This window comes from Mesoplodon bidens (genome assembly GCF_964165515.1).
Source record: "Mesoplodon bidens genome assembly, chromosome: 2".
NCBI lineage: Eukaryota > Metazoa > Chordata > Mammalia > Artiodactyla > Ziphiidae > Mesoplodon > Mesoplodon bidens.
In genome coordinates, this window is record NC_138177.1 from 177,313,268 (window position 1) to 177,326,946 (window position 13,679).

Genomic DNA, 13,679 nt, shown 5'->3' on the forward strand with positions numbered 1-13,679 from the left:
GGCATCTTGGAGGGCTTTCCTATGAAGCTGGCCCAAGTTGTGTGTGCATATGCGTGTGTGTGTTGCAGGGGGCAGGGACTAGGGCATAGGTTGATTACGTAAGCAGACTGATCACCTGTTGTCCCCTTTGGAAGTTTAGATCTTGTGAGTTTCTATCCTAGACCCTGGGGGACAAATGTCCCATTGCCCTCTGGGAAAATCCCCAACTCCAGCCATCTATTTAGACTGAATGCATCACTGAGCTCCAAGAGAACAGAAACCACCATTAGATATCTGGCACATGGTAAATGCTAACTATTTTAATGTAACAATAACCTCATTTATTATAGATGTGCTCTGTGCCAGGTACATTATGTGCCATAAATTATTGCATTTTTCTGCTTTTTTTTTTTTTTTTTTTTTTTGCCACATTGCACGGCTTGCAGGATCTTAGTTCCCTGATCGGGGATCGAACCCAGGCTCTCGGCAGTGAAAGTGCAAAGTCCTAACCACTGGACTGCCAGGGAATTCCCAGCCATAAATTATTTCTGATCCCCAGAACGACCCTGGTGTGGTTATTAGCCCCATCTTACAAATCAAGACTGATGCTCAGAGAGGTGATGTGACTTCCCAAGACCAGGTCCGTCCTCTCCAAGTGCAGGCCACTGGGGCTGCCCGCCCTAACGGCCCCTCAACCCCCTCTTGCCCACAGGTGGGCGACATCACCATCCTGGTGAACAACGCCGCCGTGGTCCATGGGAAGAGCCTGATGGACAGTGACGATGATGCCCTTCTCAAGTCCCAGCACATCAACACCCTGGGCCAGTTCTGGGTAAGTTTATCCTGAGCCTGAGCCAGCCCTGGGCATGTCAGTGACATGTTCCTTCCCTCCAGGGATCCTGGGAGCTGTAGGAGAGTGGGGAGAGGCTCGCCGGGGCTTGGGCTCAGGCCAGGGGGGATGTCCTAGGATAGGGTGACCGGACAAAACGAATGACCGGCTGCCCCAGGAGGCATCTGGACTTTCTGAAATGTGGGGCTCAGTGCCCTCGGCCTGCACGCCTCCCATCCCAGGAAAGCCTGGTCGCTGGTGTAGTGTGTTGTGTCCAGGCTGGTCTGTTCTCCCTGAGGGGGGTGGTAGAGGGGCTGTTGGAAGCTGTGGCTGCTGCACACTGACCTCCCCACCCACCCTTAGACCACCAAGGCCTTCTTGCCACGGATGCTGGAGCTGCAGAACGGCCACATCGTGTGTCTCAACTCCGTGCTGGCGCTCTCTGCCATCCCCGGTGCCATCGACTACTGCACGTCCAAAGCCTCAGCCTTCGCCTTCATGGAGAGCCTGACCCTGGGGCTGCTGGACTGTCCCGGCGTCAGTGCCACTACTGTGCTGCCTTTCCACACCAGTACCGAGATGTTCCAGGGCATGAGGGTCAGGTCAGTGGCAGGGGACCCCCTCTCCGAGCCAAGTCCCTCCAGCAGATCAGATCAGGGGAAAGACTCATTACACACACAGAGAGAGCTAAAATCTTAAAATAACCCAGAACCCTTTATCTCTGGCTTTTTGGTCTCGTACCTGATTCTCCATCTGCAGGGCAGTGGGGTTCTATAGTGGTTTAGGGTCCTGCTTCGCAGGTCAGGGGGCTTGTACAGAGTTCCCATGCTAAATGCATGCAATGGAATACTACCCAACTATAAAAAGGGAACCAAGTATTGGTAAATGAACAATATGGATGAATCTGAAATGTTGAGAGAAAGAAACCAGAGACATAAAAGTGCACTCTGCATGATTCCATTTGTCTGAAGTTCTACAACAGGCAAAACTGGACCGAGGTGATAGAAATCAGAACAGTGGCCACCCTAAGAGGAGTGAGGACATAGCCTGGCAGAGAGCACCAGGGAAACTTCTAGGCTTTTAGAAATGTTCTCTCTTCTTGATTTGAGTGGGGGTTACATAGGTAAAAATTGATCATGCTGGACACAAGATTTATGCCTTTTATTGTATGCAAATTATAGCTCAGTTTAAAGAAATACCGAAGCCCACCCACACCTCCTCCAGGCCACTTAAATCAACGGGAATGGGAACCACTGGTTTAGAGCTTGTGCTTTGGAGCCAGGCCCCTGGGATGTGTGTGACCTTGAGCCTGATTAGTTCCTGCTTCTGCCTCTGATGCTAATCTGTAGAATGGGATGATGGGAATGTCTATCCTTAGGGTTCTGTGATAGGGATAAAATGGTGTCTAGCATGCAACACCGTATGTGCTACATAGTAAGTGCCCAGTAAATGGTGCTATGACGATGTGCGCTCGTGAAAGGGCATAAGGTTATAGATAAATGAAAATGTGGAATCATCCGAAAACTATTTTCCTTGTTTTTTGCAATGCAACGTATAATGATTATTTTGCTTTCTAAATGATATGCATCAGCTTCTTCCAAATATGGGGATAGCGTGGAAGTGTCATTGTGAGAGTTTCCTGAGAGAGTGGAAGGCATGTGGCGTAGTGCATCCGGGTGGGAATCACTCAGAACACCTTAGTGATTATCACTGAGTCTGGTTTTGCTATCAAGAATCAAAACACCTGGTTTTGCAGACATAGATATGGAGAACAGACTTGTGGTTGCCAAGGGAGAGGCGGGGCAGGGGAGGGAAGGAATGGGAGTTTGGGATTAGCAGATGCAAACTATTATATATAGGATGGATAAACAACAAGGTCCTACTGTATAGCACAGGGGACTATATTCAGTATCCTGTGACAAACCATTATGGAAAAGAATATGTGTGTGTGTGTGTGTGTGTGTATGTATAACTGAGTCACTTAGCTGTACAGCAGAAATTCACACAATACTGTAAATCAACTATACTTCAATAAAATTTTTTAAAAAACAACTCCATTTGGAATCACACCTCAGCTACTGAATGGTGGCGAAATCTTGAACCAGTTTTGTTACCACTCCGAGCTTTACTTTGCTCATCTGTCAAACAGTGAAAATAATACTTACCTCATAGGATCATTGAGAGAATCAGAAATAACACATGTAACGTATCTAGTGCAAAGCCCAGGGCATATGAGATGCTCAGTAATGAACTGCTGCTCTTATTATTTTTACTAACAATAAACATCTTCATAAGTGCATAGTTATAAATCTTCCTAGCAGACTTCAGTCATCACAGATGTATATATTTCCACCTGACTTATATGTAAATTATCATAGGTGCTGAATTTAGAGGAGGCTGGATTAATGACTATTAATGTTCCATGTTGGTTTTTTCCCCCCCATGATGTCTTGGTTTGGTTTCTTTTCATCTGGGTATACAGGAAGTGCTCAAACAATGCATATTGGATGGAAGTGCCACAGTGGCGACCCATGGTTCTAATTGGGTGCCCTGAAGTGGGCAGGACATTCACAGACCTTGCATCCCTGTGCCTCTTTCGCCTTCTGGCATAGTTTCCTCTCCATCACTTTAAGAAGGAAATCCAAGGCCTCCCCCAGATCATTTTCCCACAGTGACTCAGAATGTGGGCCCAAGCTGTGGGGGCCTAATCCCAGCTCTGTGTGACCTTGGGCAAATTACTTCGCTTTCCTGTGCCTCGGTTTCCTTGTCTGTAAGAAGGGATTGATAATGGTACCCTGGCCTCACAGGCTAGATGAGCTCCGGTGCGTGAATCAACTAGCCAGCTGGCAAGTAGTAAGCACTAGGTGAAGGTTAGTTACCTGTGGATTGCAGGTGAGCCCCGAGGGCTTGGGAGAAGAGCAGTAAAATGTTGATTGGTACCTAACCAACTCCCATTTCTTGAAAGAAGAAGAAAGGAAGGAAGGAAGAAAGAAAGGAAGGAAGGAAGGAAGAGAGAGAGAGAGAGAGAGAGAGAGAGAGAAAGAAAGAGAAAGAAAGAAAGAAAGAAAGAAAGAAAGAAAGAAAGAAAGAAAGAAAGGAAAGAAAGAAAGAAAGAAAGAAAGAAAGAAAGGAAGAGAAAGAAAGAAAGGAAAGAAAGAAAGAAAGAAAGAAAGAAAGAAAGAAAGAAAGAAAGAAAGAAAGAAAGAAAGAAAGAAAAGAAAAGAAAGAAAGAAAGAAAGAAAAAGAAAGCAAAGCATTGGCTTCCTCTCCAACCATGCTTAGCAGCTTCCCAGGGTTGAGGGTGGGAGGGAGACACGTTTAGGGCAAAACTGATGGGTTTTCTGGCAAGATGGCCATATAGGTGGGTGCTGTTGTTTGTAAATTGCTCTTTACTGATCTTCTTTATGTTCCAGCCACACCAGACATTTTACAAACGCTTCTGCGTTTGACTCTCCACAACCCTGCGAGAGCTCTTATCCCCATTTCTCAGATGAGGAAAGTGAGGCTCTGAGAAACAAAGTTACTCACCCAAGACGACACAGATAGAAGTTGGCTGAGCATGCTCTTTCAAGGGGTTTGTGCAGCCTCCATGGGAGTTCGTAGCTCTGCCGGTTCCCCGGGTACCCATCCCACGTACCACGGAGGGAAAAGAGAAAGCCCCACCAGCGGGCATGTATGAGGCATCCCCTCTGTCAGGTTCTCCCGCAGGGATCTTACCAGGAAGAGCCCCCTGAGCCCACGGAGCTTGGTCTGTCCATCCTGTCTTCCCGTCCCCCCAGCAGCAGCACTGGCCCAAGTGGGGGCTGGAAACCCACACTGTCCACCGTGTCTGTGGGGCTCCAGCGTCATGAGCCGTCTCACGCGTCCATCTCCACAGGACCCTGAGGCCGGCCCTTCCAGGGTCGTGGGCATCCTGGCAGCCCGTCCTGATGGCAAAGGAAGCCGAGGGTTGGGGGCGAGCTCCGTGGACTCTCTGAGGTCAACCAAACCCACGCTGGGGGCCCAGGAGTTGCCTTTTTCTCAGGGTGACATCATCCCCAGGTGACTTATCACCCTCAGTCCCCCTGGTGCCGGAGCAGCTCACCAGCCCTCTGTGGGACTGAGGTCAGAGCCAGCAGCATCAGTCCTGCACCTATAGGCCCAGGAGCGGTGGGACAAGCAGCAAGCGAAGGACAGGGGAGAGAGAGCACGGGCCTGGGGCTCCTGCGGGCCTGGGTTGAATCCCCAGTCCCCACCACCTCCCCAGAGCCTCGGCTTCCTTCTCTGGCAGTTGGAGCAAATGATGCCTGTTGATCACTCAGCACAGGCCTGGCGCTTAGGGAGCATCATCCCTGTATGGGTCTCAGGTCAGATGTCTCTGAACAGGCATGAGAAACCCCTGATGTTTGCGTACTCGGCCATTCATTCATTTATCAACCCCATGGAAACGCCCTGTAGATGTTTGAATGAATCGGTGAGTGTATCCATGAATCAGGGAATGAGTGAGTAAACCAGCAAGTGGTAGGGGAATGCCACATCGTTCAGCGTCCACCCACTCAGCAAGTGTTTATTGAGCACCTACTATATCCCAGACACTGCACACAGGGCATACAGCAGGGAGCAAGACCCACCAGACTTCTGCCCTTGGGGAACTCCCAGGCTGATGGGGGAGACAGGCCATTCACAGGAAACAAGCGGACAGGCAAGGCCATTCTCGATTCAGTCAAGGCACTTATCAGGGGGCCGAGATTAGAGGCCACTCTGAGTGGACGGGAGGAAGGAGCCAGGCTGATGGGACAGCTGAGATGGGAAAGATCTTAAGTGACAGGGTTGGCCAGGATCGCTGGGGCAGGGTGAGAAGGAGGAAAGGTGAGGCCCAGCGTGGGTAGGACTGAAAGCAGAGCGAGGGGCCCCGGGAGGACTTTAGCGGGGCAGGACGGGATGTGAGTGAGGCTTGGGGGAGCCCTCTGCAGTGCTCTGAGGATGGGTCCCAGGTGGGTGGGTGGGCTAGAAGCCCTCAGTTCTCAAGGGGAGTCTCACTGGGAGGAGTGAGAGGATGAGGAACTCCTGACACATCCCAGGCGGCAGGGAGAGTGTTCCAAACAGGTCTCAAGTCTCCCACACAGGCGAAGCCAAAGGGATGACCCTGACATGTTAGCCACAGGGGTTTTCAGCAGAAGCGCTCGCTTCTCAGGGGAAACCCACGCTGTCTCTTCCTGCCTGCAGGTTCCCCAACCTCTTCCCGCCCCTGAAGCCGGAGACCGTGGCCCGGAGGACGGTGGAGGCCGTGCAGCTCAATCAGGCCCTCCTCCTCCTCCCGTGGACGATGCACGCCCTCATTATCTTGAAAAGGTATGGGGCTGGGGGAGGAAGCTCTGGGTCAGGCTCATGCTGGCCATTTCCCCTTCTCCCCGTGGACCCTGGTGGGGAAGAGGCCTCAGGCAAGAGAAAGTACCCAGGTGATTGATTAGTCATGTCTGCCTGCTGTGGGCGTGAAAATGAGAGCAGTGGCCTGTGTGCCATGGATATACTATCCTTACTAAAGAGTGGCGGTTCTCAAACTTGTTGGTCTCAAGAACCCTTTACAATCTTAAAAATTATTGAAGAACCCAAAGTGCTTTTATCTATGTGAGTTGTATCTATTGTATTAGAAATTAAAACTGAGAAAATATTTTATGGGATTTATACATTTATTCATTTATATATAGCAAGAAAAAATCCATTCAGTGTTAACATAAATGATATTTTTGTGAAAAGTAAATGTACTTTCCAAAAAAAAAAATGTAGTAAGAAGAATGGCATTATTTTATATTTTTGCAAAGCTCTTTATTATCTGAATTAATTGTAGACGAATGGATGCTCATATCTGCTTCTGATTTTAATCTGTTGATGTCACATGTCATGTAGCCTCTGGAAAACTCTACACTCATGAGAGAATGAGACTTCAAAAGTCAAATCCTATCTCAGTAATATAATAAAAATAGTTTGACCTCGCAGACAGACCCCTGAAGAGATCTCAGGTACCCCCAAGGGTTCCTGGGCCACACTCTGAGAACTGCTATTCTAGAGACTAAATCTTGGCCCTAGCCTTCAGGAAGTTCAATCTAATAGGGAAGACTGGCGGTCCAGTGGTTAAGGCTCTGTGCTTCAGCTGCAGGGGGCATGGGTTCAGTCCCTGGTTGGGGAACTAGGATCCCGCATGCCGTGTGGCACGGCCAAAAATAAAATAAAATAGAATAAAATTTTTTAATGAACATCAATTAATGGGGAAGACAGGGATTTCGTTGTCAAAGGCTCGGGATTCACAGAAACATCCCTGGTGGGATTTACCAGGGCAGACCACCTTGGGGGGTAGGCTTTACAGAGGAGACCATCTTCCTCCAAAATTTGCCCAGCATCACATTCCCTAGAACTTTCCAGACTCTGGGCAACAAACCATTCCCATCCCACTCCCACACTGAAGGGGCCATTGCAGGTGCCCCACTAAACACTGTTTTCATGGGCCTCTCATGCTGCAGAGAGAGCTGTGACCCTGGAGCCCGAGTGATCGTGGACTCTTGGCTCCCCGGGGCCCCCAAGCCCCAGCTGACTGAACCCCTCTGGCCTGAAAGGCCTTTTCAGGAGGTGAAGCACCCAAGTGCCTTTATCGGATGTCAAGCCCCAGGAAACCAGGTTCCCCTCTGGCTGCTGTGGACACAGTGGGCATCTGAGGAGCTACTCTAACTGCAGGCAAGAAACCTCAGGACCCGGGAACACATCAGTCCATCCCCTGTCCTCCAAACTCAAAGCCCCTTCAGTGACACAGAGTAGGGGACTCCGGGCATTCAGTTCACACCTCAGCCTCCCTCAGTCCATCCTGACTGTTGCTTTGAGATGCTACTTGGCCGCCTCTGTGAGCCTTGGAGAGCAGGGACTTGGATCCTCACCGAAGCCAAGCTGATCGTCCACCTCAGGGAGCTTCTTAGAAGCTTTTGGGGACATTCTAGAAAAAAGCTAGTTTTGTCTAGAACACCTCAGCACTCTCCAAGTAAGCACCCAGCCTACCATTTTCTGTTCTATCCCCCACTACTTTCCCACAAGAAGCAGAGGCCAGCCCCTCCCCATTCCCTGCACTGCACCCCCTTTTACTTTCCCCAAGAGAAATCTTCACAGGCTCAACTCTATTTGCCACCACCCCCAGGCAGCCTTCCAGATTGCTCCAGCTGGAAGTGAGGCTTTCCCATGTTGCAACTAGAATGGGCCAGGGCCCTTCAATTTCATTCAACAGAGGAACTGAGGGCATCTCTATACTGGGCCCTGTGCTAAGTGCCAGGATCGGAGATGAAATATCTACCACAGAGGCACCCATGGGCTTGACAAGTAAACAGCAAGCACAACTCCGGGGGGTTGTTGGGGAAGCATAGAGCTATGGGGAGCCCCAGGAAAGGCCTAGCGGTGAGTCTGGGAAGTTTCCTACAAGAAGCAAGAAATTGTGTCATGCTGAAGAGCAAGGCCTGAAGGTATATGCAGGTGTTTTGCTATCTGGAGGGACATAAAGGGTGAGAAGTAAAACCTGAGGTCCCAGCTGTAGGAAAACATCACTATGCAGTGGACCAAACTGGGCTGAGAATCTTGAGATGGCAGAGAGGACAGGTTTTGGTATCAAGTGTATCATGTGCACAGTGTGGCTGCTTAATAAATAATACAGGGGAAAAAAAAGAGGAGGTGACACCCAGTACCTAACTCCTCAGCCCCACACAGTAAATATTTGTTGAATACGTGGCATTTGGAGTTAGTTGATCTCTGAGATACGTATGGGTCCTAAAATGCTAAGAGTGTGGCTTTGAAAGTTTGTAACACCCACCCTTTACCTTGTAAATAGCTATTTACCTACTTACTTGAAAGCCCTTCCTCCACGGAGGGGTGGGTAGTGGTGGCTTGTCGGGGGAGCTGGTGTTTGGTGGAGAGAGGGGTGGCGAGAGCTTATGGGAACCATCACTTTATTACAACCTCTTGTGTGGCTACCAGTGACCCGGCCACTGGTCTCCCCACTAACCATCTTCTCTTTTCCCTCCCCACTCCACCAGCATACTCCCACAGGCTGCCCTCGAGGAGATCCACAAATTCTCAGGAACCTACACCTGCATGAACACTTTCAAAGGGCGAACATAAAGGCAGGACGCAGAGACAGGCTCAAAAGCCACAGAACCTGAGGGGGCGTGGGCACCTGGGCACACGCCCAGGTGACTGTCCCTTGACACACTTCTGCTGGATGAGCAGGACTGCTCCTCTCCTGGGGAGGAATCTGGCTCTGCCCCCAGGCCAGCCCCAGGACCTTTGCACAGGACTGACGGGTGTAACTCTGACCCCCGTGGGGAGGCAAGAAACCAGCCAGCAGCTGCCTTGACACTTTTGTACATTTCTGATTCTGTAGAGTTTATCGTTAAATTGCTTCTCAAGTCTAACCAGCCTCGGCAATGTGCATAGACTATTTCCGGGAGGGTCTGCGCCCACACGCTCCTCCTTCCCCTCCAAAATCCACTCATCCTCAGCTTGTGCAAACTGGTTGAACGGCAGGAATACAAAATAAAGAGAGATGGCTTTTGCGAATTCCTTTGTTGAAATCCTTGACCTCTGGTCCTTAGTGGGCAGTGGGGAAGGGACCAGACCCAACCACAACACCCCATCCTTTGAGAGAGAATTGGTCTGCTCAGGGGCCCCAGCTGCCTCAAGAAGGAGGCAGAGATCGGGAGAGAAACTGGAGCCCAGGCCTGGGGGTACATGGCTCCTTGCCAGCTCTGCCAGGCTCCGCCTGTTGGCCCCACCCAACAGCCATAGGTTGGGGGGGCACTTTGCCTTCCTACATCCCTGGTAGGACCATGGTGACCTAGTCTTCAGAGACCAGCTCTCTGTCCTTCCACAGCCCCACCAGCCACCAGGCCACCAACTCAGCAGAGCAGAACCAGGCTTTATCGAGCCCCTACTGTCTACCTACCATGTGCTGGGTGCTGAGAGGGGAATGTTACTGAGAAGCCCAAATTCAGAAGACCATCAGCACAACAAGGCCAGTGCTAAGGGGGTGCTATGGGCCCCTGGGCCAGATTTGATTGCAGGGGGTAGAAGTGAAATAGCAAAGGAGAGGGAGGTCTGGAATGGCAGAGGGGATTAACGTGGGCTCAGTCAATGGAGAAAAATGACAGCCAGGGAGATGGGGGAAGAGATGCCCCAGCGTTCCTCTGGTGTGCGTTCTCTCCTGCTGCAGCAAGCTTAATAAACTTGACCTTGGGCGGGGGGACAGGTGGACAATGGAATCTCATCTAAGGCGCCTCCATCCACACAGCTCTTGCAGGTGGGTGGCGGGGTGGGGGAGGGGAGCAGGCAGTGGTTCCAGGAGATGATGGAGAAGACCACAGGCACGAATTCAATGGAGAAGCTTGCTGGAGCGTTGCACCTTCGCACAACTCACACGAGAGGAAGAGTAGGCTTGCAGCTCAGCTGGTCGTCAGTCTGGTCTGTGTGCAGAGATGCCAAGTCACAACCACATCCACTGTTTATTGAGCACCTACTGAGTAGCTGCCAAGCCCTGAAGCTTAACATCTTAACTGTTATTTATCCACTGCGCCCAGCAGCAGCGGAAGACAAAAGTCAGCTCTCGGGAACTCCTTTAAAGACTTCCGAGAGCTACAATGTGTATCAGACAAAATATGACCCCCAGGTGTCCATGGCTTCCAACAACGGAGCTTGTGTTACCATTGCCACCTGTCCTTGGAGGGTGGCTGCAGCTCTGCTCTGTGTCCTCTTCACTCTAGGGCCCCGGCTGACAGAGGAGCCTCCATCTGGAATGATGTCATCTTGGGGCAGAAATAGACACACCTGGGAACCCGTGCGCTGGCTCTGAAATTTTCTCCCTGGAAACAACGCGCATCACTTCTGCTCACATTCCATTGGCCAGAGCAGGTTATGTAGTCAAGCACTCCAAGGATGTCACTGGACATACAATCCCCCTGGAGGAGTGGTCAGTAATTTTGAGCTATAATGCAATCTGCCACACCGTGGAAGGAGCTGTCCATAGGAATAGAAGGGAAAATGGAAAGGTAGGCAGAGGATGGAAGAGGCAGACAGATACTGCGCTGGGATGCGGTGGCCTCCAGGTGGTACACACCAGGTTCTGGGCAGAGCCCCAAAGAGGCATTGACCTCTCAGAGGGTTGGTATTAGAAAGACCACTTCAGAGGTGAGAAAACAGGCTCAGAGCCGGGAAATTGTACGCCCAAGCTTGTAGGGCTTGTGAGCACTGGAGCCCGAATTTGAACCCCGCTCTCCCTGACCCCCTCACTTACTGTGGCAAGTGATGGGGATGCCAAGCCAGGACTCGTCACTTTCATTTTGGTCCTTGAGGGTATGTGTCAGCAAAGTGTGTGGGGTGGGGTGGGGGGGCAAGCTCCTGAAGGGGTCCAGCCCGTGGAGGTCAGGCCCGCAAGGGCCACACCCGCACCATCACCCCACTTTGGCGTGTGGACACAATGTGGGTGGGTCCACTGGACATGGCCTTCCCCACTGCTGTCCTGGCACCACAGGCCGGGTGCCTGTCACTGGCTGTCACAGGAGATAAGTTAGGGGCGGCACATCTCAGTGGTCAGGGATAGATGAGGAAGGACGGGGGTTCTGTGTGCTGAGCCCCGACTTTTCTGGCCATCCTTGAGAGGCGGCCCATTTCCGTGCTCACAGGCTGGCTCATAGCCTTTTGGAGAGGATTTGACTTTTGAGGCTTCCGTGAAACCGGGCACTTGGCCTGCAGTCCCGGAATGCAGTGAGGACCCCAAGGGTCTGAGTGGATCTGGAAGCAATGAGACCCAGCCAGCCCTCCCCAGGGCCCACTGAGAACAGAATCGCTGTCTTGGCTTCAGGGGGACCTCGTGTCTTCCCAGAGCCCCAAGGGCCTCTCCTGACAGCCGGGCAGGGCCTGGTCCCTCCCTCCCCCCTCCCTCTCCGCTGGGATACTTTCAGTCTTTTTCTGGATCTTTTCCCAGAGGAACCAGGGAAAAAGCCTTGGGCAGGTTCCCAGGAGGCCGCGTCCTGCTCCATCCGCCGATGGTTCAGCCACTTGGGGAGCCTTGAGAGTTAAAGCAAAGAGCTAATTCTGTCCTTTAGCTTGGCGTCCCTTAGCTTAGCCAAGCAAAGGAGAGTGACAAGCAATGAACTCCGGCTCCTTGAAACCCCCGAGGTGCAGAATGGCGTGTGCCAACCCTACAAAGAAGAACTGGGCCCTGGGAGATGACCCAGTTGCCCCGCCTGGGCTCATCCCCATATCTCCAAAGGGAACCAGATTGGGAGTGGGCAGGGGGAGCACCAGACCCGAGCGAATCCTGGCGTGGTTCCAGGGGACCAGGCTCTCTGGCCCGGTAAGTGGTCCGGAGTGGAGTCCTGTGGCCACTGTCCTGCTCCCAGGACCAGAAGGCTTGGAAAGTGGACTCCCTTCTCCTCAGGCCAAACAGGTGGTCGGGAGGGACCTGACTGCAGGGCTCAGCCCAGCACCCCCAAGAGCCCTTCTGATGGGACAGCCAGCCCATGCCCCTAGGGACAGCCCAGTTTGATGGCGGACAAAAAAAGAACTAGGTCACAAACATACAAATTCTGCAGCCCAAGTGCCGAGCAGCACGGAGGGACGAGAACAGTCGCAGGAGGGGATGGGCATGGGGGTCACTGAAGGGTGGGTGGGGCCCTCCTACCGCACATCTGGGATTGCTTCTGAGGAATCTTCTCCAACTTTCCGGAAAGGCCTTTCAAACGGGGCAGGGTGAGGGGGGGGTGGTGGGCGTCATTAATAAGAGCCCTGGGCTTCCCTGGTGACGCAGTGGTTGAGAGTCCGCCTGCCGATGCAGGGGACGTGGGTTCGTGCCCCGGTCCGGGAAGATCCCACGTGCCGCGGAGCGGCTGGGCCCGTGAGCCATGGCCGCTGAGCCTGCGCGTCCGGAGCCTGTGCTCCGCAACGGCAGAGGCCACAACAGTGAGAGGCCCGCGTACCGCATAAAAAATAAAAATAAAAAAATAAGAACCCAGAGGTCTATGTGAAGAGAAGATCTTACACAGACAGCCCTCCCCTCAGGCGAAGCCAGGAGGTGACAATGTCCCTCGACACAGAAGGCAGACCTGGAACAGCTCGTGGGCACCCCGGTCGCTCTGAGCCTTAGACTGGGGCTGTTAGACGGAGATTCCACTGATTAACATTCCTTAACACACTTCTCTTCATAAACTGAGGGCCACCTGCTATGGACCAGAGCCGGGGCCTGGGGGCCCCTGCCCCTCAGCCGTGCAGGGTCCAGCTGTGCCCCCCTCGCCCCTCATGGCCCCCCTGAGGCTCTCAGCTTCCAGCAAAGCAGCAGACCCCTGGGTCCCAGCTTCTCCCAGCCCACCAGGAGGCCAAGAGGCTCGCCAAGAGGCTCCCCAAGAGGTGGGAGGACAGGTATCTGGGGGGAGACATCCAGACTCTGAAGTCCCACTGGCTCCGTGCCCGCCTGTGTGTGACGTCACCTTTCCCACCTGCAGCGTGGACCAGACGCCCCTGCCCTCCTGCCTTCTGGGCTGGGAAACTCAAGGGGATGATGTGGTGTTAGTGGATCCCATGGCTCCCCGCCGGGACCCTGCTGTCCCTAGGATTCTTGAGGCCACCATCTTGGCCTGGCCTGTGATAGCAGCGCCCTTCAATGCTTGGCTGGCTCCCTTGTGGTTAGACTGGGAGGAGACTGTGGCTCAGAAGACCCCAACTTGGGCCGTGGGGGCAGGGGCTGGGGAGGGCCGAGCAAAGGGGCCCGAGGGGGCGGGGGAGGAGGTGCTCCCTGGGGAACAGGAGCTGCTGTCTTCCTGCACACAGGGTGCAGGGGTGGGAACACTGCTCTGGCACCTCCCATCATTGC

The 13,679-nt window shown here is 52.6% G+C and overlaps 1 protein-coding gene across 5 annotated transcripts in view; it reads left to right on the forward strand.

Moving 5' to 3' along the window:
- Positions 1-9,376, forward strand: part of DHRS3 (dehydrogenase/reductase 3) — a gene marked incomplete at its 5' end in the record, with an annotated part of 42,200 nt that extends 32,824 nt beyond the window's left edge. For 2 of the 5 annotated variants that reach the window (XM_081223958.1, XM_081223959.1), the window contains 4 exons: positions 692-811; positions 1,172-1,410; positions 6,014-6,139; positions 8,854-9,376. In XM_081223958.1, the coding sequence (XP_081080084.1) occupies positions 692-811; positions 1,172-1,410; positions 6,014-6,139; positions 8,854-8,938 (570 nt within the window). In that variant the 3' untranslated portion in view covers positions 8,939-9,376. The other 3 variants (XM_081223955.1, XM_081223957.1, XM_081223956.1) reach the window with 2 other exon arrangements.
- Between the last annotated feature and the right edge of the window lie 4,303 nt (positions 9,377-13,679).